The sequence below is a fragment of the Gopherus flavomarginatus genome, chromosome 12, assembly GCF_025201925.1.
Source record: "Gopherus flavomarginatus isolate rGopFla2 chromosome 12, rGopFla2.mat.asm, whole genome shotgun sequence".
NCBI classification, from domain to species: Eukaryota; Metazoa; Chordata; order Testudines; family Testudinidae; genus Gopherus; species Gopherus flavomarginatus.
In genome coordinates this window covers 8,331,237-8,357,825 of record NC_066628.1, presented here as the reverse complement: position 1 = coordinate 8,357,825, position 26,589 = coordinate 8,331,237, and the positions used below count along the sequence as shown (strand labels likewise).

Sequence of the window (26,589 nt, the reverse complement as noted above, 5' to 3'; positions counted from 1 at the left end):
GGGGCTTACGTATGATGTATCAAAAAGGTCTGAGACGTCTGCCTTTAAAACAGCAAAACTGTTTCCACACTGGAAATATGAGACATGTCAAACTTTGTTTTCCCTCGCTTTGCTAAAGGACACGCTGACAGTTTCCATTGGGGAGGGGGACCTTTCCAAGAACTTAATAAACTCCAAAGCTAATCACTCAGAATCTCTCCCTTGCCTGGGCAGGGATCTGGGTGTTTCTAACTGTCTCACCTGCAGGAATTCACTCGTTGGCTGCTGACACTTCTCTTCTATCTCACTGATCAAATCACTGAGTTGGGAAATCTCCTTAGATAGTTTGGTGACATTTTCATCCTGTATCTTCAGAATTTCCTTGTCCAACTCTTCCAGCTGGGCCAGCAGCAGTCGCTCTTGTTCCTCCAGGAATTGCCGCAGTTGCTCAAATTCAGACACAATCTTCTGCCTCTCAGCTTCTATCTTTCCCTGTAATGAAGGGACAAACAGGAAAAGGACAGGTCAGGGACTAGGGTTGCCAGATGTCCAGTTTTTGACCAGAAAGTCCAGTCAAAAGGGAAACTTGCAGTGTCCGGTCGGCACCGCTGACTGGATATTAGAAGTCCGGTTACCCAGAGTAACTGGCTTCCAACACCAGGGGAGCCTGGAGGAGCACTCAGGGATGGCTCGGGGACCAGGGAGAGAAGTGCGGGCAGCTCCCCCATCCTGCCCCAATCACCCCTCTACCTGCAAAGCATGGCTTTCCCTCCCCTGCCCCGCCCCGCCCCACCCCAGTAACCTCCACCACACCCCTAGAGCCCAGCTCAGCTGGCAGAGGAGGGAGGTGGAGAGAGCAGCAAGCGACAGTGAGGGGGAAAGAGGATTAGGGGGTGAGGCCTGGAGGGAAAGAGGCAGAGCCTGGGACGGGGCAGGTTCCAGCGCTCAGCATCCGGTTTTCACAGATGAGAAAGTTGGACATCCCAGACTCTCCCCATGTCCCTGACAGGAACAGTTCTTAAACCTCTTTTCATATCAACCTACTACAAACATACGTTTGAGATTTCAGGAGAAAATGCCTGATAGTTTCTAGAGAGAAGATTTTCGGATAGTCTCTCAGCTGGCCTGAATGAATAACATGTTCCAAAGTGCCTTGGTGACTTAGGAGTCCAGTTCCCACTTTCAAAGTTACTTTTGTGCTTAGGAGCCTACGTTTCTTTGAAAGTGACTTTTGAAAATAGAACTTAGGGTAAATTTTCAGAAACAGCAAAATCATTTACGAGCTGAAACAGAATTAAAAGAAGTGTGTAAGGAGCTGCTTTTAAAGATATTTAGGTGTCTAAAGAGACATAAAAGTCCTGAGAAGGATTTTCAGTATTACTTAGGTGCCTAAGTCCCCTTAACTACAGAGGATGTTAGGTGCTACTTAGTTGCTTTTGAAAAATCTCACTAGGCCTCTCTGCATTTTAAGGGCCTAAATATCTTTGAGAATCTGGTCCTTAACCACTTGCAATACTGTAAACTTTAGGCTCCAAAATCACTTAGGCACTTTTGAAAATGTTACCCAATATCTCTAAAATGATGAGTCTTCAGGTCTGAGTGGCTTAGTATATTCTGCTGATCATCTAGTCTTCCCACAGCAGACAGGTTGGAAGGGGGGGTCTGACTCCATATCAGGAATACATTGGCAGAGAGCTGTGGAGAAGACTGAAGGAAAGTTCTGCTGGCTATCCACACAAAACGCCAGGTACAACATATACTGTGCAAAATCCTTGCTTTTTCTCCAGCTCTTACATGTTTCATCCGGCATTTTGTACATTACATTGTCCCAGAGGAAACCAGTCGTGTCTGGTGGTTATAGATGGAGATTCAGGGGGAGGATTTCAGTGATACAAAACAGCCACTGGGTACCTATGTCCCATTGACAGTCAATGTGAATTAGGCACCTAATCACTCATACGTGTCTTTGAAAACTAGCTCCCCTCAAATCACTGTTTGTAGCTGGATTTGGACCCACTGACGCGTGAGGAATAAGATCAGTGCTTAAGAGTTGAAACTGGAAGCAAGTGGAGGAATCAGCCCAGAGGGATGATAAACAAAAACAAACATGATCACACCCTGTAAGGGTGCTGTCTACAAGAGGCAAAGCGCTTGAGGTTTTCTGGGAGTTATCCAATACATTACAGCTAACCCTGAATCAACTTCAACCTTGCTCCTGGTTAGCACCTTTTATCTCAGTTTAACTGGACAAGGTGAACTCTCCACACCACACTAGGGTCAAATTAAATTAGGTTTACAATGTTTGCATGTCAGGGGTTTACACCAGTATAAAGACATTACATGAAAAAGTGATTTGAGGTACAGCTGTACTACACAAATGTTATGGTGGTGTGTAGAGGACGTGCACTATATTCCCCTGCTAACTTGGGCATAGATAGCAGTGTAGATGGCAAGGCATGGCTTAAGCAAGTAGAGTCACGATATGCCAGAACCCTCTGGGTATAAACCTTATGGACATGGCTCTATACGCCCCCAAGGAGGGCCTTCCCCATTTACACTGCTAAAAAGAGCAGTGTAGTGTCCCGCTGCCCCCCCCACGCCACTAGAGCCTTTCCCCACCAAAGGGAAAGGCTCCAGAAGCGGGACAAGGCTCCGGCAGATCTGCTGCCTCCCCCTGCTGGAGTCTTTTCATTCACCCACCACACCACAGTGTGGACACAGCCTCCTTTTCACTGTGCTGTGTAGTTACACATACCCTGCAGGTCGCCCCCAGAGCTGTGCCGCGTAGATGTAGCCATAGCTAAATCAGGCAGTGCCGTGTATAGACCAGGGCTGACACTCTCCCCACACAGAGATACCAATTCTGACTGATGGAACTGCTGGACCATAACAATGGGGACCTACCAGATATTCCTGGCTTTGTGTCTCTCCATCCTGTTTCCACTCCAGAAGTTCTTCTCTCTCTTGCTTCAGGATGTTCAGTCGGGTTTGAATTTGATCCTGAGGCAAGAAAAACAACGTTTGAGAGGGTCAGCATGTCCCTCTCAGGCTGTCACAATTGCCTCTTGAGAGGTGGGAGATTATTATTCATTATTTATTAATTGTATTATCATAACATCTAGAAGCCTCACGCATGGGCCAGGTCCCCAAAATGCCAGGTGCTGTACAAACAGAACAAAAAGACAGTCCCTGCCCCCAAAGAACTTACAGCACTTCTAATAAGCCATCTGACTTCAATAGTTCAGATTTTGATAATGGCATCACGGTTACATTTTGGAACAGAGGGGTACCCAGTTTGAACATTAGTATTCTAAAAATGTTGTGCTGAGAAGTACTTATCAAAGTGAAGCAGAAATACTAACAGTACTTCCCTACATGCCAATGGCAATGCCAACACCACTGAAAAGACCAGAGTTTAAAATTCTAGGGCACATTTGAGTACTGCTGAAATAAGCAATCTTATACTGGAGTTTCCATCCTGACAGTATCAAAAATAATACAAAAAATGTAGATAGTGCTACTATAGTAGTGTGCACAAAAACACTAATCCGGTTTATGTACTGTGACGTGATAACTGCAAAATGAACAATCTCTCTTCAGCACTGACCCATATCAGTGCACTGCCTTATTAACATCACCATTAGTATGACATGGTTAATATACTGTCAAAACTCAGCCGTGCTGAGCGGTTTATACTGTGAGTGTAAAGCCCTGCCTGACAGGCGCGGTGAGAGGCTGTGTGGTCTAGTGGCTAGAGCATTAGGATGGGTATTGGGAGGCCAGGGTTTAATTCCTGGTTCTGTCACTGAGCTGTTTTGTGAGCTTCGTCAGGTCACTCCCCCTTCAGTGCCTCTCCTCCCTCTTTTTCCCTCGGCGGTGGAGCGGGGTGGGGGCTCCGCCCGGGGGCCGATCGTCCACGGGTGCGGTGGGGGGCTCCGCCGGGGAGCCGAACGGCCGCCTTACCGCTGTCCACGTCCCTGCTCCGGGCCCCAGCTCTGGGGGGCGGTGACAGGGGTAAGAGGGGTGCAGCTCAGCACCCCCACCCCACTCCATAAACTGTTCCAGCGCCACTGAAGCCACATCTGCTGTGGCCTGGGCTCCCCCCGGCCCCGGCCCCGCTCCCACTCCCAGCCCCGTGCCCAGCCGTGGCCTAACCTTGTGCTCCCGGGCAGCCTCCTCTATGGGGAGCACCCTGTGAGCGCGGTGAGCCTGGGACTCCCTGCAGATCACACAGATGAGAACCTGGTCCTGGTTACAGAAGAGTTTGAAAGGCTCCTGGTGCGCGTTGCACAAACCTCCTGCTGCTGCTGCTGCTGCTGGGACACTCAGCTGCTTGGCTATTTCTGCCACGTTCCCCAGTTGTCTGTTCGGCCTCAGGGTCCTCTGGGGAAAGGTCTCTCTGCACTGAGGGCAGGAGATGTCTGTGTCTGGTCTCTCCCAGCACTGGGCGATGCAGGCTCGGCAGAAATTGTGCCCACAGTCTATAGTCACTGGATCCGTGAAAAAACTCAGACAGATGGAGCAAGTAGCTTCATCGCGGAGGCTTTTCAGAGGATTCCCTGCAGCAGCCATGGCTCCCTGCAGCCCGCGTAACAGGATAAGTTTCGTTTCCTGCCAGACCCAGGAAGCCGCCTTGTAAAGCAGATGCCCAGCTGGGAGCCAATCACGCTCTCCGGCGGGAAATTCTAAAAACAAACAAATAACCCATCAACACAGACACAACACACCAGAAGCCACACACCCCCATCCCCCAGAAAAGTCCCCAAACAAGCAACATGCTACTTAAAGAGATGAATAGGCAATTACATATACAAAGAAGCCAACAGAGGCTTGCTGGATGCAGGCTTGGCAGCTTTCTTTTACATCACAGAATAAACCCAGGCTCAGATTGAGGTTTAAGGCCAAGACCCTTTCTGGACCTCCTTTGTAAAGCACTTTGAGATCTAGTGAGGGAAAACACTACATAAGAGCCTTACTAATCCCTAATAGTTAGGGATCATTTTAAGCCTTGACCAATTTATTCCTTCCAAAAAAATTATTTGCATTAATTTAACTATTATAACTCGGGGGTTTCTAGTTATTCATATCAAATATCCAATCCCTTTTTTGAATCTTGCTAAATTACTGGCCTCAAAAACTCCATGTGGCAATGAGTTCCACAGTTTAATTACATATTTTATGTAAAAGTATTTCTTACAGGTTTTGAATTTGATCCTTTTCCATTTCATAGACTGTTCTCTTGTTCTTGTGTTATGAGACAGACAGAAAAGATGATCCCAGTCTTCTCTGGCCCATTCATTGTTTTATACACTTTTAGCCTCTCTCCTCTTAGTCATCTCCTTTCCAAGGTAAACAGTCCCGTTCTTTTGAATCTTTCTTACCAAAAGAGGTTTTCCAGGCCCCTCATCATTCTCGTTGCCCTTCTCTGAACCCTCTCTAATACTGCAATCGCCTTTTTCAAATGGTGTGACCAGTACTGCACACAGTACTCTAGGTTGGTGGTTTTCAAACTTTTTTTCTGGTGACCCATTTGAAGAAAATTCTTCACGCCCATGATCCAATGGAGCTGGGGATGACGGTTTTGAGGTGTGGGAGGGGCTCAGGGCTGGGGCAGAGGGTTGGGGTGAGGGGGTGAGGGTTGCAGGGTGAGGCCGGGAATGAAGGGTCCAGGGTATGGGAGGGGGCTCTGGGCTGGGGCAGTGAGTCTGGGCTCTGGGCTGGGGATTCAGGCTCTGGAGTGGGGCTTGGGATGAAGGGTTCGGGGTGCAGGAGGGGGCTCTGGATTTCGGGGGGCTTAGGGCTGGGGTGGGGTTGGAGAGTGCCTCAGGCTTACTTCCAGTGGCTCCCGATCAGTGTGCAGCTGAGGTGCAGAGGCAGGTGTCTCGCCTGTTCTGGCACCATGGACCGTGATGCGCCCCAGAAGTGGCCAGCAGCAGGTCCGGCTCCTAGGTGGATGAACACAAGCAGTGCCGCAAGTTCTTGCCCGCAGGCACCGCCCCCTCCCAGCTCCCATAGGCTGGGAACCAGCCAGTGGGAATGCGGAGCCGGTGCTTGTGGCAGGGCAATGCATGGAACCCCGTGTGCATCCCTCACCCCCTTCTGGGGCACAGGAAGGGACTAGCCTGCCTTAACCGGGCAGCACTGCTGATAGGACTTTTAACGGCCTGGTTGGCGGTGCTGACCAAAGCCACTGTGACCCAGTCCTTTCCATTCCGCAACTCAGTTCTGGGTCACGACCCACAGTTTGAAAACCACTGCTCTAGGTGAAGGGAAAGGCTTGTGCTGGTAACTACCCAGTTCAGCTACACCAATAGGAGCAAGGATTAGAACAGAGAGGATTGACACCAGATTAACTAACTCCAGTTACAAATGGGTGCACAGCAGGTCTCTCACACATGTGAGAGCTACTCGAATTCAAACTGGAACAAGTGCAGAGAATGGCTATTAGGATGATCCGAGGAATGGAAAGGCTACCTTATGAGTAGAGACTCAAAGAGCTTGGCTTGTTTAGCCTAATCGAGGAGGGTATGATGGGTCCACCTATGATGGTGCGTGGCCCATCGGTGACAGCCAGTAGGAAAAATCCCCAATGTCCAGAGACGGGACATTAGATGAGGAGGGCCCTGAGTTACTACAGAGAATTCTTTCCCAGATGTCTGGCTGGTGGGTCTCGCTCACATGCTCAGGGTCTAATTGATCACCAGATTTGGGGTGGGGAAGGAATTTTCCCCTGGGTCAGACTGGTAGAGACTCTCGTGGGGCGGGGGGGTTGTCACCTTCCTCTGCAGCATGGGGCACGACTCACTGCTGGTTTAAAATACTGTCAGTGTTGAATTCTTTGTAACTTGAAATCTTTAATTTATGATTTGAGGACTCCAGTAGCTCAGCCAGAGGTTAGGGGTATGTTGCAGGAGCAGGTAGGGGAGGTTCTGTGGCCTGCGATGTGCAGGAGGTCAGACTAGATGACCACAAGGTCTCTTCTGATCTTAAAGTCTATCAGACACACTGCAGGGCCTTTACCTGTTCTGTTACATGGTCTCAACCCCTGGCATGTGGCTAACAACCCGGGTCTCCTCCCAGTGCCCCCCAAGGTCTTGATTTCCCACAGAGACGCCCCCGACAGCTCCATCAACCTCTCCTGCCATGCCAGGGGTTCTTACCCGCGTCCCATCCACATCTCCTGGATGCGGGATGGAAAAGACATCCTGGCAGAGAAAGATTCCAGCGGAATCCTGCCCAACGCTGACAGTACCTACTACACACAGTCGTCCCTTGAGATCTCCCTGCAGGAGGAGGACAGGCACTGCTATGCCTGCCAGGTAGAGCACAGCAGCCTGTCAGAGCCTGCGCTCATCTGGAGTAAGGGTGGGGTGAATAGAAGGAGTTGGAGGAGGGGGAGCCACAGCCCTCTAACAATTTCAGGGATCGGGTTAGGCCCTGTAGCAGAAGGGTCAATATCCCTGCCCATCATCAGCGTGAACTCTTCTAGTCTGGATATTGTGTGACTCACAGAAATGGCTGCTCCCTCAGAGAATCTGATGTTCTGGCCATGGTGGTATCCAGTGACAGTGAGTTCCACAGGCTGATGACATTACAAGTGAAAGGCCCAGCTGCTGTGTGACATGCATGGCTGGTAGTGCCTGGCAGAATGCCCAGCCTTTGTGCCACATCCCTGTCCACTCCTGGCTCAGACTTTCCTCTCATCTGGAAGCCAGGTCTCTGCAGAGGCCCTTGGGAGAGGTTCCAGGCAAAGGCCTGTGGCTGCCCCAGGAGGATGGCCCAGCGGGTGATCCCCTAGGTGACCTGAGCCCTCTCCATCCCACAGCCCCTGGGAAGAAGAGCCCCTGCCCCTCTGGGTCCTGGCCTCCATCACCCTGGCTGTGCTGCTTCTGGCTGGAGCCGTAGGATCCAGCATTACCCTGTGGAGGAGAAAATCAGCAGTTGACAGCTGGTCCCTGTGGAGCTCTGATGCATGTGTGTGTGGGGAAAAGTGAGGGTGGAGGCTGGGGAATGGGGCAGCCCAACTAGCCCAAGGGGGAATGGCTCCTTCCACCCCCAGCCCCAAGGAGAAGTGGGCAGGGCTGATCACCGTAGCCTGACCCTGCTGGGGGCACAGTGGGCTCTGTCGTTGGCTGAGCGTCTTATTGTTGGGGGGGGTCACTGGGGTAGGGCTGACCTGGGCGAGGTGCAGTCAGTATCACGGGAAGCCTTCTGTCTGGGGAAGGGGAGGGGGTCGGATAACCATGAGGGAGGGGTTACTCTGCTCCCCTGCACTGATCCTTATTCTCTGCTTGTGTTTCAGGCCCATGGAAACCCAGCTATGCTCTGGCAACTGGTGAGTACATCCGGGGTATGGGGCCCAGATGCCCCAGTGCATTATGGGGGGACAGGAGCAGTGACTGGAGATGAGCACCGATTGCTGGTTACTCTGGGCCTGACAATTCCTGGGCCTGTGGAAATCTCCGATGCTGTCCCCAGCCATCACCCTTCCCTGGCTCCCCGGGAATCTCTAACACACACGGTGACTTTGCTTAAAACCCAGGGAACCCCAAAGAGCCGAAACAGCATCCAAAGGTCACCCCTGAGAGCAAAGCTCGACCAGTGTCCCAGCATACACCGGGCGCCCCTTGGCGTGACTCTGGGGACGGGAGTGCAGACCTGCACCCGGAGCCCCAGAAGATGGTGCGTAGGGTTGTTATACTCTCTCCTGGAGGCCTGCCCATTGTCAGGACTGGGGTTTTCTGTGCAGAGTGTAGTTTGGGGTCCATCAGGGGGCAAAGCGGGGGGGGAGGGGAACCCAGAGCTAAATCCCCATCCTCTTTCCCTAACTGGGGTCTCCCACAGGTAAAGCCGCCTCTGAACAAGTTTCTTCTTTCTCACAGCAAAAATCGGAGAAGAATCTTCCTCCAGCTCTTCATCGGGAACAGACACCCGGAACGTGGGAGCCTGGAGCTAGGTCCCGAGTGACCCTGCCCATCCAGTGAGGAATTATGGGATGTCACCTCCATCTGTGAGGCAAATTGGACCGCTTGAAAAAACTGAATTCAAAAATTGTGGTTTGCAGGAAGGAGACTCTGCTCTAATAGAGCTCCAGTCTGAGAGGCCACCGTGACACACAAAAATTTGTTCCAAACTGAGTCGCTGAGTCTCCAGACATCAGAAGGTGGTGTGTTGGTATCTCTCTGTGGAGCAGAACCTGTGGAAAGATGAGGATCTATCCTTCCCTGGCTGTGGCTGAGGGGCTGGAGAACGGGATTTTCCCTATTTCTTTTCCAGTTCCAACTTTTTGCCGGCTTTGCATTTTTAAGAAATGATTTCTCGGCACTGACCCACAACCTCCAATGCCTCAGATACCTACAGGCCTGCAGACTGTGTGTATTTTTGGATCCAAGGGTATCGCAACCTGAAATTACTGGAGAGAGAAGCTCCTTCATTTGCATAAATATGTCCTAATCAGACCCCTTGGATTATGTCAGTGACCTTAGAAGGAGAGTGCCCTGTTCTGATTGGCCACAGGAGCCCTGAGGTTCCAAGGGGGAGGAACCAGCTGGGACATCATCTGCAACAACCAAAGGAAAAAAAGAAACCTTTATTCTGGCTTTTTGGCCCTCACTCGTTAGGCTGGTTTGCACTGGCTGCTGGCCTCTGGCCGTGCCACACAAAGTGCCCTGTGCTTCATTCACGCCGCGGCTGGCCACTGAGAGGTAGGAGTCAGCAACGTGGGGTGTCGAAGATCTGACACCTACCAGTGAGTCACCGCTAGTGAGCCTGCAAGTCCATCAACCTTAACACATGTGAGCTAGGTGCTGACTCTGTGGGTGCTCCAAGGCTGAATCCGCTCCTCCACCTCCCTCCCAGCGCCTCCCACCTGCCACGATCAGCTGTTCAGTGGGGTGCAGGAGGCGCTGGGGGGGAGGGAGCAGAGCGAGGGCGGGGCGAGCTCAGGGGAGGAGGCAGGGCCAAGGGTGTGGCAGAGGTGGGAAGGCTCAGAGCTGGGGGTCGAGCACCCTGCAGGAAATGAGAAAGTTGGCACCCGTGCATGTGAGCTCATAAGCACAGGACCTATAGGGTAGTTGCTTAGGTATCTCAAACAGCCCTACATCAAACAACCTCGCTATCACGCATGCAGGTATTTCAGGCGTTAGGATTTGTACATTTAACCTTGAGAAATCCTGTAGTTTTCATGTACGTTTCTCATATGACTGTTCAGTGCAACCATCCACATTAGAATGTGACATTGTGTGGCGTGGGGAAGAGATTAGCTGTTAACTAATCAGCCATAATTGGGGCAGGCTGCCTTCACGGAACCCACAGCTCTGATGGCAATTTTCCCTTCAACCAGAGAGCGTCTGACCCTCCCTCTATCAGCTCTTTGGCTGGGATGGAAATGTTTGGTGTTTGAGGTGAAGGATGCTCTGGGGCTGTGCGACTGCTAGCTCCATGAAGTCGCCGCCTTCCCAGAGTGCTATGTGGTGCTTAGAAGGTGCCATTAATTTATTTGGGATGGTTTAAATCATCCTGTTACAGTTCTCAGGTTCATTCATGTTTTTTTTTTTTCATTTTTATGTTTTTTTTTGATGCTTTTGCTTGGTTTTTGAGCTGATAAAATATGCACCATGGAAAGGTGGGTGGTTTGGCTTTTTGTTCCCCAGATGGAGCACACTCTGAGCCCCCTCTAAGGGCTGGTCCCTAGAAGTGCCCCAGCATCCTCCAGGGCCAGGCACCGGAACTGGAACCTGCTTCCATCAGTAACAGGGGATCCAGAGGCTGGCAGTGGGGCAGGGATGGTGGACACCAGCCAGGTCAAGCCAAAGGCCGACCAGTCCCCCCCTTAATAAATCTGTACTCCTCACACCTCCAACCCCCTCAGTGAGTCACTGGCTCGTGCCCTGACGCTAGAGTATTTAAATCTGTTCTATCTTTGAATCCCCATGTACAGCTACTTGTTCTGAGTATCCCTGTTGAGTGAAAGGGCGGGTCCAGTGGGTAGGGTGCTAGCCCGGGAGACCTGGCTCTGCCATGCGCTTCCAGGGTGACCCTAGGTTCCTCTGGTTATTTGTAGGGCGGGATTAACCCATCACTGCACTCTAGGCAGCCCCCCTCAAGTCCACCATCCCTTCTGCTCTGAAGGCTGCCCACCGCCCCTCTCCTGGCCAGTGTAACACTACAAACTGCTGCCTGCACAATCTGCCTTTCCCCATCCTGTAGTCCAGAGGCAGCATTCCCATCACAATTTGCTACCTGTCACCTTTCCCCATCTCCTGGTCCCAAGGTAACAAATTGTGATGACAGGAGTTCCCCTATCCCAGTGGTGCTACCTCTACCTTTTCTCATGCTCTGGTCAAGGGGCAGCACATTATGACAGACTGTCACCATTTGCTAGAAGTGTGATGTTTCTATTTTAAATCTGGACACAAATAAAGTACCTTTGTGATTGGAAAAAGTATTCTACAGCATTAAACCTCGGGACAAGTGTATGTTAACCCTAGAATGAAAGTGGTGTTATTTATTAGTCTTGTTCCATTATAGATTAGACCACAGAGTTTGATCTGATCAAGGTTTAATTCTCATAGAGTATTTCCTGGAACCCCCATACCCCGCCTCCAATATGCTATAAAGACTCCAGGAGGGTTGAAAATATTTACCAGAGCTCTGCTCCAGACAGCTCCAGCTGAATTTATGCCCTGAATCCGACAATCGATCCCCTGCTCTCCTGTCCCCCATTCTCATCCTCAGGGTTCCCTGCGGTGGCCCATAACTCCAACTCCTCTGGTATCCATGGGGCTTGGGGGTGGCACGGCATCACTGCAGAGGATAGCATGTAGCTTCTTCTAAAAGTGACATCTCTGCAGAGCCGCAGCAGAGCAACTGCTGGCCTCCCTCGCCTCCTGGTACGCCTGGTGCAGCTCCGTGGCTTTCACATGGCTGTGGTGTAGGAACCTCTTGTAGCCCTTCTCCCCCATGCTCTGAGCAATCTGCTCATAGACACCCACATTTCTAAGGCTGGATCGGAGCCGGGCCTGCACAGCCTCGTCTCCCCACGGACCCAGGAGATCCACCACCTCCTGTGCAGTGCAGGCAGCGGAGCGTTGGGAGCCTGTAGCCGGCCTGCTCAGCTGGGCAGCTGCTAGATGAGCTCTCCATGCAGAGCAAGCAGGAAATGGAATTTCAAAAATTCCCAGTCCTGAAACAGGAGGGGCTTGTTCCTGTGCACCTGGCTGCTGAGCAGCGGAGTTCAAAGCAGTGACCAGATTGGGTCACAATGGGGCATTGTGGGACACCTCCTGGAAGCCATATAAACTGATGTAGGCAATGTAGCATCTACACTGCCACTGCATTTACCTAATTATGCTGACGTAAACGCTGCACCTCTCTTGGAGGTGGAGCTATTCAGTCAATGTAGCAGGTGAGTTATGTCAGTGGTAAGAACACAGCAGTATGGACACTGACATTATTAAATCGGTGTAAGCTGCCTGACTTCGACCTAACTCTAGTGTAGACCAGGTCTTAGTTTCTTAAGTCCCTTTGTGAATCTGAGCCTTTCTTATAACGTTGCTCAAATCCTTTCTCTTTGCAGTTTAGTAAACTGGAGGCTTGTGTAAACAGTAGGGAAAATAGGACAGCCAATGAAATCCATTTATTGGCTTTCAGGGGCACAGTTTTAAGGTATGATCTCGGAGGCCAGAGAAAAGAAAGGGAAGATTTTCTCAGTGAAAGACTAATTGAAGATGAAGATCGGGGTCTTGTTATCAGCATGATAAAGTGCCACTTGCCCCAATAAACCCTGATCTTTGTGAATCTTATGCTCAGGCTCACAGAGGTCTGTGGGAAGGTGAGAGCCTGGAATTGGTTCCAGCACAACCTCATAGCCCAGATACCCTCCTCAGGTTTCAGACAGAACCATGCCTTTCTCTTCACCGATGTTCTGGCCACACCAATGGTCCGGCTTTCCCCATTTCCCACCTCCTAGTAATATTTCCCTGCTAGGAATCCTTCAAAGCCCAGTACACACAGCGCAATTTAATTTTTCAGAATTGTTGGGCAGGTCCTGTAGTGTGTGTTCATATCTGACACTTTTGTGATCTGCAGACAGGTTAAAGTGAGGGTGAGCTGTTCCTGGATCCCATGCAACCTGTGCTGGGGACACAAACTCCAAATGCAGTAAACACTGGGCTTTCCCCACACCCTGGAAGAGACTCACATTTCCTGAGCTGGAGTCAGTCCATTGTTAAAGTTACAGCCCCTGGGCATGGATGGTAAGAATTGTAACCCAGCATGCCCTAGAAGTGGTGTGAAATTCACAGGCAAAAGTTTGACAAAATGCTGGAGCTAATGTTGTCAATTTCTAGTGTCAGCTACAGCTCAGAAAATCCCCATTAGGATGCTGGCATTTTTAAAAGACAAACTCATTAGAAAGCCAGGAGAAAAGACAGAACAGTTACACCAGCGAGGCCTCAGTGAGTGCTGTGTAGGTAGGTGCAAAATCATTAGTTCATCCATCCGCGGAGCAGCCTTAGAAGGACCAGGCAATAGCGTTATGGTGACAGCACAGGGCAGCAAGACATAGCTCTGCAGGCCTAACTAAACTTGTTAAGGCCAATCTGTAAACAGGAGTTTCCTGGGCTCATCTTCCTGGCCCCACTGCCCACCTCCCCTCCTTTCCCTGCTCGACTTACATCTGACTTAGTTCTCTCTGGATTCCCTTCAGAGAGGTACCTGAGAAAGAATCAGCCGTCCCCAAACCCCTTCTTCTGGGGAGAAAGAAAGTGAGTGTCAAAGCCTTGGGGTTGGGACCAAGATGTTTCTCTCCGGCTGGTCTGTTTCAGTTTAACAAGCCACACCCTGTCCAGGGGGGCAGTGGCTGAAAGTCCATTGGGCAGCTGCTCAGGGGGGCTGTGTGAAATGCGCTGGGATGTCAGCCTGGTTCCCAGAGTGTAGGTGTCTCCATCAGACACCGAAGTAACCAGCAAAGTCTACACTGATCGTGCCCCTCAACGTGAGGCTCAGCAGAAAGGCCATGGACTCAATGGATCATGCGGATAGAGCTTCTCCCTGACCTTTAGAGAGAGATTCATCCTAGGTCAGGGCAGAGGACCAATGGTCCAGGACAGTGTGTATGAGGGGAGCTGGTACGGGGACCCCTGCATTGTACAGGGTAAGGGGTTACATAGCATCTCCCAGCCCCCTTGTCTATCCCAGCTGCAGGAGGGGGCATCTTGGGACAGACTGAGGGGGCCTGGGAGAAGCAGCCGCCTGGGCCCAGAACAGGAAATGTAACCATGGTGGGAAAAGAGACAGTGGACTGATTTCCACTGGGGATGTGGCTGGTTACAAGGACGGCTCTGCAACGAGATACATGTTCCAACATGTTGTAATTTCACTTCCTCACTACTCTGAATCAAGGCCACATGAAGATTGTCCAAAATTCGTCTGGCCAAGCACAACGCTGTCGTATCCCCTTTCTGATGTACCCCACAGCATCCTCCCCTCACTTCCCAACAGGGGGCGATTGTGAAAGTGGAACCCCCGCCTAAGACAAACTTGTTTCTTGATCTCCAGGCAAGTCAAAGGAGGTTGGCCCTGCCCTGGAAGAGCCCAGTTAGCTTACAGATGGGGAAACTGAAATACAGAGTCTGTGTCATGCATTGAGCCTGCCCATTCTCATCAGACACCTCAGTCTCACCTGATTCTCTGTTGTCAGCACTGTGTGTCTGCACCATGCACAGAGCGTGCCTGCTCCCCCTGTCCTGGCACTGCGTGTCTCTGCTGTGCACTAGGCATGACTGTTTGCAGCTCCCCCACCCGTCAGTGCTATGTCTGCGTCATGCCCCAACTCTGCATGTTCTCAGCGCTGGGTGTCTGCCATGCCCCAAGTCGGCTGGCTCAGCTCTCCCAGCCTGCTCACAGTGCTGTGTGCCTTCAACGTGCACACAGCTACCTCCCCTGCCCCCAGTCTCAAGGCTGTGCTTGTTCCATGCACTGAACCTGCCTGGTCTCAGCTGTCAACCCAGTCTCAGGGCTGGATGTCTGTGCCATGCTCCAAGCCTGGGTCAGCTGCACCCTTGTTTCAGTGTTGTGCAGCTGGGCCATGCACCAAGCCTGAACTACTGGCCTGTGTGGCTAGTTGAGCTGGTAGGTTTATTTCCAAAGGCCAAGGGATCAGCGATTGAGGTGGGGGCCTGCTGCATTAGACAGAGACCTGGCATTAAGGTGTATATTTCTAGCAGTGAGAGTAATTAAGCACTAGAGTTTCTCCCATCGACATAGCTACTGCCTCTCACAGAAGTGGATTAACTACACTGATGGGAGCAGCTCTCCTGTCGGCGTAGGAGCATCTTTACTTAAGCATTACAGCGGCGCAACCGCCTTGGTGCAGTATTTTAAGTGTAGACCTGCCCTAAGACAGGCAGGCTCTGCTGTGACTCTGAGAGTGGCTCCTGTTGTCTGCTGGTTGTCCAGTTCGTGTGTGTCTGGAGGATCGCAGAGTTACAGAGACAGGCATGTAAGAGGGTTGAGAAACTCCTGTCACCAGTATAATGCTGAGCAAGTCAGTCTTGTTCCCCTCACCATTTTATTGTCAGTCTCGCAGCACTTCATGTTTTTCTTAAAGTCCCAGCTGCTGGAGTGGATAGATTTGAGGGAGCTCAGATTATATTACAGATACATTTCCAGCCTTCATGTTTGTGTAGCAAAGACTGAAAACAAGAACATGCTGAAAGCTGGGAAGTCAGAAAGCAAAGCAAAATAACATAATATATAAAAAGACGTTTAAGCCAATCCCATGATTGTGGTGGGCCTGACACAGTTTTTGAATGCTGGAGGCTGGCAAGACTGTGATTAGAATGGCAAAGTGTGATAGCTGAAATGTATATATTACCCATGTCTTTGCTCTACTTTAGCATCCCATATTGAATAATCTCTGCTGCACTGTCACAGGTCCTAATTGCACACCTGCATGGAAAGCATATCTGTTCCTACTCAGAAATTGTACACGCCGGCTCCCAAAGAAGGGGACAATCTTCCCAGTGAAAGAGGATGTGAAAGTAAAGACTGGCTCTCTGCCAGAAGATGTAATGTCATAAAATGTAACTTTCTCCCCTTCGTAATCCAGATAAACCCCAATGTTACTGGGGCTATGATGTAGGCCCAGAGCAGTCTTAGGGGAGGTGAAGGCCCAGTACTCATTCTTTGTGCTCTGCAAAGCCCAGATCCCCTCCTCCGGTGTACAGCTTATCGCTCCCCCATGTATCACAGATTCTTTGGCAATGCCCAAAACCCACTCATCTTTGTTCCCCACCTCCACTTCCCAGTAACATCTCCCTGAGGTGAAGCCCGTATAGCCCAGCACACAGGGAGCAGGGTAAAACCTGTTCTCTGGCACTAAATATTCCGTGTCTTGGTATTTCTGTATCACACTCTCATCTGTGGACAGGACGGGACAGGGAATTGCCAGGTCTGGATCCGGAGTGGCCTGCACTGCAAGAGGGGAGAGAGGGACAGAAGGAGAGTGTTAAGGTCTGTCCTCCCTGCAGAGTTAACCCATGAGCGTAGTCAGCTGCTAACTCTAATGCCCTTCCTGTAGAGATGCATAAACACCTCATCTGAGTTCAGGGGTGCTTTCCACCCAGCATAGGCACCCACTCTCTGAACTCACCAGCAGGTCCTGTGATTAGCTCCTCCCCCTCTCCCCACAGCAGCTCCCACCCGCTGATGGGCCCCACCCTCCCTGCCAGTGCCTTCCTCCTGCCACGGATCTGTTGTTCAGAGGTTTTGGGGGTGAGGGAGAGGAGTGGAGGCAGGAAGAGGCGGGGGCAGGGGGCAGAATGGAGCAGGGCAGGAAGAGGCAGGGGGAGAGGTGGGGACTTGGGACAGGGCCTGGGGCAGAGCGAGGATAAAGCAGCCCCCTGGGAACTGGGGAAGTTGGTGCCTCTGTGCAGGCTAAACCACTCCAGTGCTGAGAGTCAGAGAATCTGAGGCCAGAAGGGAACCAGGTCATCTAACCTGACCCCCGTATAGCACAGGCCACCAACCCCACCCAGCGCCCACCTAACCCAACCCAACCCCCAACATTGGCCCAAAGCACGACAGCCTATAGCAAACGGGATTATTTATGTGCCACAGGCAGAGAAGAGGAGGCACCAAGGTGCACCAGTGCCTGAGGCCCCACAATGCAGGGAAATGATTCAGTGAGATACCCCCAAATAATCCTGGTACTTCAACTGCATCCACATGCTGCAGAGGAAGGTAAAAACCCTGCCCCCCATTGTCACTGTCAGCCTGATCTGAGGGAAAATAGCCCTCCAGTGCCTTCCCACAATTCCCCTGTGAAAGACAGACCGGGTACCCCACGAATCACTGGGAAAGAAACACAGAATAGCTCATCTTACGGTGGCACCATCAGCCATGGGATGCATTCCCAGAAGTCCTAGAGACTCGCCATACCAGTGAGAACACAGTTTAAGGGAGGTCAGGCTCAGCAGCATGGCTCCTTGCACCCAGCCCAGGCTAACCTGGGTGCCGATCCCCAGGCTTCACTCTGCAGTGCAGACAGACCCTTCCAGGCAGAGCTCAGCCCTGGCGGAGACTAGGACCATTTCTCACGCTCCCCAGTAGCCCCGGGCTGGCTGGGGTGGGTCCTGATAGTCAGTCTTGGGGAGCTGCCTGTTGGCTGCAGCTGAGCAGGAAAGTCCCTGTCGTTCCCGCCAGGCATCTAAGAGGTACTGTTTCGGGGGGGTGACAAACTGGGATTTTTTTGTAATTGTTTTTAGGAAGCCTGTATGTGCCTCAGTTTCCCTATATGCAGTGGGTGAAAAGGGAGTGTTTGCTCTTGGGACAGGCTTAGCTGTCCACGTCACTGTCTGCAGCCTGAGGTCCTCAGAAGACAATAGCAAGTCCAATTGCACTGGGAATTAGCCTTCTCGGTGGCACTAATTGTCCACAGCACCGGGATGTGTAAAGTCCATTCAGTGCACTACACTCATTTTGGGGAAGGAGCATGGTCTAGAGGTTAGAAGCCAGGACTCCTGGGCTCTATTCCTCACTCCGCTACTGACTTGTTCTGTGACCTCAGGCATATCCCTTCCTCTTGCTGCATTCCAGCTTCCCTTTATGTCAAATGGCCATAAAAGATGCCAGGTATTCAGATGCTGTTGCTGGGGGCCATGAAAGGACACAGATAGGTGACTATGAGATCAGAAGAGAACTCCTTCCCCAGCCTCCACTGGTGCTCAAGGGACAAGGAGGGGGACACAACACGGTTGTGGTGTTCAGTAATCCTGCTGGGAGCACGCTGCTTGAATGAAACCCTCTTTATCCAGGGTTCTGTATCACAGAGCTTCTGCCATGCTCCTCCTTCCTGTCTGGGAAGCCCAACCACTGAAAGGTACAGTTCCCAGTACCACAGGGAGCACCAACCCCCAGGGAGAGACAATGCTCCTTGAACTGATGGACCTATCTTCCATGAATTTATCCACCAATGGTTATTAGTATCCTGTCTTCCGACACTGGCCAGTACTAGGTGCCCCACAGGGAATGAAGAGAACAGGTGATCATCAAGTGATCCATCCTCTGTCACCCATTCCCAGCTTCTGGCAAACAGAGGCAAGGGACACCATCCTTGCCTATCTTGGCTAACAGCCATTCATGGACCTGTCCTTCAGAAATTTAGTTCAAAAAAGAAGTCTGTTATGGTCTTGGCCTTCACAACATCCTCTGGCAAGGAGTTCCACGGTTGACGGTGTGGTTGCGTGAAGAAATACTTCCTTTTGTTTGCTTTAAACCTGCTGCCTATTAATTTCATTTGTTGACTCCTAGTAATTATGTTACGAGAAGAAGTAAATAACACTTCCTTATTTACTTTCTCCACACTTGTCATGGTTTTATAGACCTCTGTCATATCCCCTCTTAGTCATCTCTTTTCCAAGCTGAAAAGTCCCAATCATATTAATCTCTCCTCATATGGCAGCTGTCCCATATGCCTAATCGTTTTGGTTGCCCTTTTCTGAACCTTTTCCAATATATCTTTTTTGAGATGGGGCAACTACATCTGCACACAGTGTTCAAGATGTAGGTGCACCATGGATTTATAGAAAGGCAACATGATATTTTCTGTCCCTTTCCTAATGATTCCCAAAATTCTGTTTGCTTCTTTGAATGCTGCTGCAGTCCTGATTCTCTGCCTGGTTCAGTACTGGCTTGAGCATGGTCTCCCCCAAGGGAGCTTCCACCAGCTGGGGATGGATGGAGCCCAGCACATGAGTCCATGCTTCTGACACTAGGGGAGGATAGCACAGGAGCTGGTGGGAGATGCTTCCTTAACTCTTTATTTCCCAGTTTTCTGAGGTTGAAATACAGGTTGCTTTCATCTTCTGGAAAAGTACAAGGCACTGATGGTCAAGCTGCACTCTCTGCTAATGATGTTTTCCAGTAGCGAAGCTTGTCTTTCAGATACAAAATAAAAATAAAAGGAAATTTCTAGTCCTTATAATTACTGAGAGAAGAGCAAAATGTGACCTGAATGTACCCTACTTTCCAATTGTAAATAGTATGTGCACGTTGATACATCACAAAATGGGAATGGGCGACGGGATGGATCTCTGGATGATCCCCTGTTCTGTTCATTCCCTCTGGGGCACCTGGCATTGGCCACTGTTGGAAGACAGGATACTGGGCTAGATAGACAATTGGTGTGACTCACTATGGCCGTTCTTATGATATAATGATTCCTTCTAACCTTGGGATCCATGACTCTGTATTGGTGGAAACCTCTTGTTTGAATTCAGAAGCTTCTTCTAAAAAATGAATCCTGAGATTTTAAGTAATAATTGTTGTAGGATAATAACCTCATGAAAACTTACCTTCTTTCTCTGCCTTTGAGATCAGAAAGTTCAGTTGGTAGGGCAGTGTCTCTGGAGAAAGAAAAGATCAGAGGAGAGCTGATTTCCCCCTTTCTTGCAGGCAAATAGCCTCATGAAAATGGGGCTGGATTCACAAAGAAACTTAGGCAAGGTGATACTCAGCATCACAACATCCAACAGTTAGGCACCTAGAAAGCCACTGTGATTCATAAAGCCTGAGTCAGGCTCCCTGTACCGTGAATGGGGAGAGAGATGCGCCTTGGAATGAGATTCACGAAAGCCAGCATGCTAGGCCACTCCCTGCTTACGCCAGCCAGTGGGAAAGGCCAAGGTGCAGGGGGTGGGGGTGTGTGCTAAGCCCTGGCCATCTCAGGGAGTTCGGCGACTGAGTCTGGGTGCCTCCCTCGGTGTGGGATTCTCAGCTGCGAGCCCTCTCTTGGTTTCCGGCACCTGTGCCATTTTTTTTGGCAAGAAGCCTGCAGGGGTGGAGAAAACCCACCTTACTCATAACTTTTACCCCAGTGGTTGGAGCACTCAGCTGGCCTTGGGGAGATCCCTGGTTCAAGTTAACCCTGTGCCAGAGAGGGAGCTGGGATCTGAAATGGGATCTACCGCCTCTCAAGGAGTGCCCTAATCTCTGGGCTGCAGGATTTTCTGAGGCGGGGTGCCCACATGCTCTCCTGGGGGAGAGGTTCCATTAGGGATAATCAATAATTCATTGGGCCAGAGGCAGAAAGAAAAAATGAGAACATCTCTGTAGCCCGGTGGTTAGAGCACGCCCTTGGGAGCTGGGAGACCCAGAAGCCTTTCCCTCTGCTCAATTATTTATATGCAGTGGATCAGATTCAAAAGTGGAGACAGAGGCCATATTGGACCCCTGTTGGAATTTCTTCTTCTTCTCCAGGGGACAAGGGATTTGATCTGGTGGTCTCCCACCTCCCATTCCTCTACCCTAATCATGGAGCTATACGTGGTAAGGGAGCTTGCCTTTCCCTAGGGCCTGGTTCTTTGGGTAAATTCACATATAGGACCTGAGCCAGTAAGTGTGCTCGGAGCAGGCATCTCAGATTAGGCCCTGTAGGTGAGCTAGGAGGAGGAATGCCTGTCTTTCCCCAGTTCATGTAGCTCTCTGGGGGTTATGTGTCTGGACAGCTAGACTAGAATTGCAGTGCGCATGCACAGAAGCAGAAACACAGATGCCTAGGGTACATTTACTGCAAAAATAGAGGTGATGAGTGATTTTAGGCAGCTCAGCAGGGGGCTTTGTGAATCCCAGTGTGGTCTGATTCTGGGATTTAGGTGCCTAAAATGGCAGGTAGACACCCAAGTCCTTTTGTGAATCTAGCCCTCACCCTCTCTCTCTGCCTTTGGGCTCAGAAGTCAGTTCAGAGGGCAGGGTCTCTAGAGAAAGGAAGGACTGGAGAGGTGATTTCATGTTGTATTAACTCTGGCGACATTCCTACCGTTAATTAATGTAACTGTGCTTGAGAGAGAAGCTTTAGAGCTTACTCAGAGCTTTTCTTCAGGTCTGTGTAGCTCAAAAGTTTGTCTGTCACCAACAGGAGTTGGTCCAATAAAAGCTGTTACCTCCCCCATCTTGTCTAATATCCTGGGACTGACATGGCTACAGCAACACTGCATGAAACGATGCTGTAATTCTGAGACAGTCCAAAGGAAAAGACCATAGATTGAGAGGCAGATTCGAATGGGGAGACCTTTCCAGCAAGACCAAACTAAAGTGAAATCATCATCCAAAATACACATCTTGCTCTTTTCCATCTCCCACCTTCCTCCAAGGATCTCTAAGCACTGGGCGGCATTCACTAATTAGCACAACAAGGTAGGTTGGTCATTATTTCCTCCTTTTGACAGATGGAGGAACTTGAGGTACAGACTGGGATTTTCAAAAGGGCTGAGGCCATGTGATGGCCAACTCCTATTGACGGTCAGAGAGAGAGAGAGAGAGATGGGTGTCTAAATCCCATAGGTCCCTTGGAAAATCCCAGGCATGGAGGTTACATTCAACATTTTCTATAACATCTGGTGACTGTGTGTCTCAAAGTCTGAGTGACCCATTTTGACACCATGAGTTGGGTCTGAGACAATCCAAGTGGAGGCCTGGAGAACTGGCATCAGCCCTGAGCCCTCCCCATCCCACCCACAAAGACGTCTAGCTGGGACGAGCTGAGAATTAATAGGCCAGAGTCCATCTCCTTCCACAGTCAGATGCGCATCTCGATGTATCATCACCGTAGCATGAACCCAGATAAATGTTAAGTTACCTTTGAATTTCTTCACAGCCTCCTGCAGACAAATATTTCTTTGGGAAGAGACGCCGACTCTCTCTCTTAGGTCCTCTGGCACGGCCACTGGTTTCTCGAACTTCAGCTTCTCACACCTAGAGGGGGAAAACAAGACAAGACAGAACAAAACCAGCCATTCTAAATCTTTTCTGTCTTTTGGGAGAATGAGCTACCAGAGGCTGCTCTCTCGTGGGCTCATTGTGAGCCTCTAACTCCCACTGGTGAGTCAATTGCCCTCCTCTCTGCAGTTTTGAAATGCCTAGATCCTCAAATGGGAGTTAAAGAGAGTAAGGGGTCCACAAGCTGCCCCTCAGACAGAAGGGCATAATCTCATGGGAAAGGATGCTCCAGTGATTAAGGGGTTGCTGTAGGACTCTGGAAACCTATGTTCCACACCCTCCACTGCCACAGCCTCCCTGCGTGACCTTTGGCAAGTCACTTAAGTCCTGATTTTAAAAGGTGCCTCCTGGGATTTTCAAAAGCACCTAACCAAGCTAGGCTCCCAACTGCCACTGATTGCAATGGGAGGTGCCTAACTTGCTTGGTAGAATTTTCCAAAGCAGGTAAGTGCCTAACTACATGTCAGGTGTCTAAATACCCTACAAAGTCTGTCTTCAGGGATCCAATCCCTTTCCAACATCACGAAGCGTAAGGAGGAGTGGGAAGGAGCTACATACCTGCTCCAGGTGCCTTTGATGTCCTAGAAGAGAGAGAGGGGAGAAGAAAAAAAAGAGCTCAGTCCCACGAGCCAGAAGCTGGCGATTGCTCCTGCTCTGGAGAGGACTCACTTTGCCACCCCTAGTTGAGCTTGAGATGCAATTCTCTGTAGTTGCACCTTTAAAATTCCATTCACAGACTTCAATAGAATGGGGCCCTTAAGCACGCAGCACGATTGTGGGTTTTCTCCTTCTAAATTCTATTGTGCCTGTGCCAATGGCACTTGCTCAAACAGACTCATCAGACACATGAATCCCAGACTTCCACATGCAACTCCTGTGTCCAGAGCATTTGCCTTTCTCAAGCTAAAAGCTCCATTTATGCAATTCTGGTCAGCAATTCTGGAAACTGGATTCATTCCCATTTCGTAATAGGCCCTGCAAAGAACTTTGCTTTCCTAATCTCCCACTTCCTAGACACTGGAGTTGTGCCGTTTACTGCTTCCAGATCATTAGGGCCCTTCATTTTCCATTTTGATTCTAGTTAAACACTGATAAATTCCTAGGAAAAAATACCACAACAACAAAAACAGATGGAAATCAGCGCAAAATAACTATTAGTTTTTCTAGGTAAATATCAGGTTTATTTTGGTGGATGGAAAAATGGGAAAAAAGTATTCAGTAGATTAATGCTTTGAATTCCGTTCATCACTGTGGTTTGCTGCAGAACTTGAACAGAGCTCAAAACAAAATGCCCCTCTGAGTTTAAGAAAACAATACATCTCTAATCCCCAAATAAAACTTGTCATTTGAACCAACAGTTTACCGGTGTAGACTTAGAACTATTAGCCTATAAATATTCACATTTGATAATTGGGCCACCCCATTTGCAGCGCATACACTCAACTTCATCCTTGGCTCCTGTTTTTGTTTCTATAACCTTTTTGAATACTTCTGTGTGTTCTGAAATGTATTCTGATACAGATTTCCATTTTCTTCCCATTTTAGTGCATCAAATCTTTAACCCATTGTCTGCTAACAGTTTGAAATGTGTATGTGGTGGGTGAGCTTCATCAGTACGTTCAGATGCAGACGCACTTCAGAACTTGTGTACATGCCTGTTGGTTATTGTGTGTATCTTCTAGAACAATACGTTCTTACTTCAGCAGGCAGCTTTGCATATACACACAGAGTAATGTATTATCGTAATACAGAGATCTCGTGCAATGGATTGTATTTTCCTACTAAAACAAGTTTTTTATATATATTTGAATGATACAAAAGTAGGATGAAAATCAGAAAAAAAATGAATACTACTTTTTTGTATAACCCAGGAATTTTTTGTAAAAATTGCTTTAAACTGAAAAGGAGAGGGGCTTATGTATGATGTATCAAAAAGGTCTGAGACGTCTGCCTTTAAAACAGCAAAACTGTTTCCACACTGGAAATATGAGACATGTCAAACTTTGTTTTCCCTCGCTTTGCTAAAGGACACGCCGACAGTTTCCATTGGGGTGGGGGACCTTTCCAAGAACTTAATAAACTCCAAAGCTAATCACTCAGAATCTCTCCCTTGCCTGGGCAGGGCTCTGGGTGTCTCTAACTGTCTCACCTGCAGGAATTCACTCGTTGGCTGCTGACACTTCTCTTCTATCTCACTGATCAAATCACTGAGTTGGGAAATCTCCTTAGATAGTTTGGTGACATTTTCATCCTGTATCTTCACAATTTCCTTGTCCAACTCTTCCAGCTGGGCCAGCAGCAGTCGCTCCTGTTCCTCCAGGAATTGCCGCAGTTGCTCAAATTCAGACACAATCTTCTGCCTCTCAGCTTCTATCTTTCCCTGTAATGAAGGGACAAACAGGAAAAGGACAGGTCAGGGACTAGGGTTGCCAGATGTCCAGTTTTTGACCAGAAAGTCCAGTCAAAAGGGAAACCTGCAGTGTCCGGTCGGCACTGCTGACTGGATATTAGAAGTCCGGTTACCCAGAGTAACTGGCTTCCAACACCAGGGGAGCCTGGAGGAGCACTCAGAGATGGCTCGGGGACCAGGGAGAGAAGTGCGAGCAGCTCCCCCATCCTGCCCCAATCACCCCTCTACCTGCAAAGCATGGCTTTCCTTCCCCTGCCCCCGCCCCGCCCCACCCAGTAACCTCCACCACACCCCTAGAGCCCAGCTCAACTGGCAGAGGGAGGGAGGTGGAGAGAGCAGCAAGCAACAGTGAGGGGGAAAGAGGATTGGGGGTTGAGGCCTGGAGGGAAAGAGGCAGAGCCTGGGACGGGGCAGGTTCCAGCGCTCAGCATCCGGTTTTCACAGATGAGAAAGTTGGACATCCCAGACTCTCCCCATGTCCCTGACAGGAACAGTTCTTAAAGTCTCTTTTCATATCAACCTACTACAAACATACGTTTGAGATTTCAGGAGAAAATGCCTGATAGTTTCTAGAGAGAAGATTTTCGGATAGTCTCTCAGCTGGCCTGAATGAATAACATGTTCCAAAGTGCCTTGGTGACTTAGGAGTCCAGTTCCCACTTTCAAAGTTACTTTTGTGCTTAGGAGCCTATGTTTCTTTGAAAGTGACTTTTGAAAATAGAACTTAGGGTAAATTTTCAGAAACAGCAAAATCATTTACGAGCTGAAACACAATTAAAAGAAGTGTGTAAGGAGCTGCTTTTAAAGATATTTAGGTGTCTAAAGAGACATAAAAGTCCTGAGAAGGATTTTCAGTATTACTTAGGTGCCTAAGTCCCCTTAACTACAGAGGATGTTAGGTGCTACTTAGTTGCTTTTGAAAAATCTCACTAGGCCTCTCTGCATTTTAAGGGCCTAAATATCTTTGAGAATCTGGTCCTTAACCACTTGCAAAACTGTAAACTTTAGGCTCCAAAATCACTTAGGCACTTTTGAAAATGTTACCCAATATCTCTAAAATGATGAGTCTTCAGGTCTGAGTGGCTTAGTATATTCTGCTGATCATCTAGTCTTCTCACAGCAGAAATGTTGGAAGGTGGGGTCTGACTCCATATCAGGAATACATTGGCAGAGAGCTGTGGAGAAGACTGAAGGAAAGTTCTGCTGGCTATCCACACAAAACGCCAGGTACAACATATACTGTGCAAAATCCTTGCTTTTTCTCCAGCTCTTACATGTTTCATCCGGCATTTTGTACATTACATTGTCCCAGAGGAAACCAGTCGTGTCTGGTGGTTATAGATGGAGATTCAGGGGGAGGATTTCAGTGATACAAAACAGCCACTGGGTACCTATGTCCCATTGACAGTCAATGTGAATTAGGCACCTAATCACTCATACGTGTCTTTGAAAACTATCTCCCCTCAAATCACTGTTTGTAGCTGGATTTGGACCCACTGACGCGTGAGGAATAAGATCAGTGCTTAAGAGTTGAAACTGGAAGCAAGTGGAGGAATCAGCCCAGAGGGATGATAAACAAAAACAAACAAACATGATCACACCCTGTAAGGGTGCTGTCTACAAGAGGCAAAGCGCTTGAGGTTTTCTGGGAGTTATCCAATACATTACAGCTAACCCTGAATCAACTTCAACCTTGCTCCTGGTTAGCACCTTTTATCTCAGTTTAACTGGACAAGGTGAACTCTCCACACCACACTAGGGTCAAATTAAATTAGGTTTACAATGTTTGCATGTCAGGGGTTTACACCAGTATAAGACATTACATGAAAAAGTGATTTGAGGTTACAGCTGTACTACACAAATGTTATGTGTGTGTAGAGGACGTGCACTATATTCCCCTGCTAACTTGGGCATAGATAGCA

General features: G+C 49.4%; 1 protein-coding gene across 10 annotated transcripts in view; it reads right to left on the bottom strand.

The window, feature by feature from the left end:
- The window catches only part of LOC127033274 (zinc finger protein RFP-like), a 168,571-nt gene that overhangs the window by 40,846 nt on the left and 101,136 nt on the right, over window positions 1-26,589 (bottom strand). For 8 of the 10 annotated variants that reach the window (XM_050921171.1, XM_050921168.1, XM_050921175.1 and 5 more), the window contains exons 3-9: window positions 24,407-24,637; window positions 22,816-22,838; window positions 22,118-22,233; window positions 19,836-19,886; window positions 4,135-4,664; window positions 2,884-2,979; window positions 241-471 (exon numbers count right to left, since the gene is read on the bottom strand). In XM_050921171.1, coding sequence (XP_050777128.1) covers window positions 241-471; window positions 2,884-2,979; window positions 4,135-4,664; window positions 19,836-19,886; window positions 22,118-22,233; window positions 22,816-22,838; window positions 24,407-24,637 — 1,278 coding nt within the window. The remainder of the gene's footprint in view (window positions 1-240; window positions 472-2,883; window positions 2,980-4,134; window positions 4,665-19,835; window positions 19,887-22,117; window positions 22,234-22,815; window positions 22,839-24,406; window positions 24,638-26,589) is intronic. The other 2 variants (XM_050921174.1, XM_050921170.1) reach the window with 2 other exon arrangements.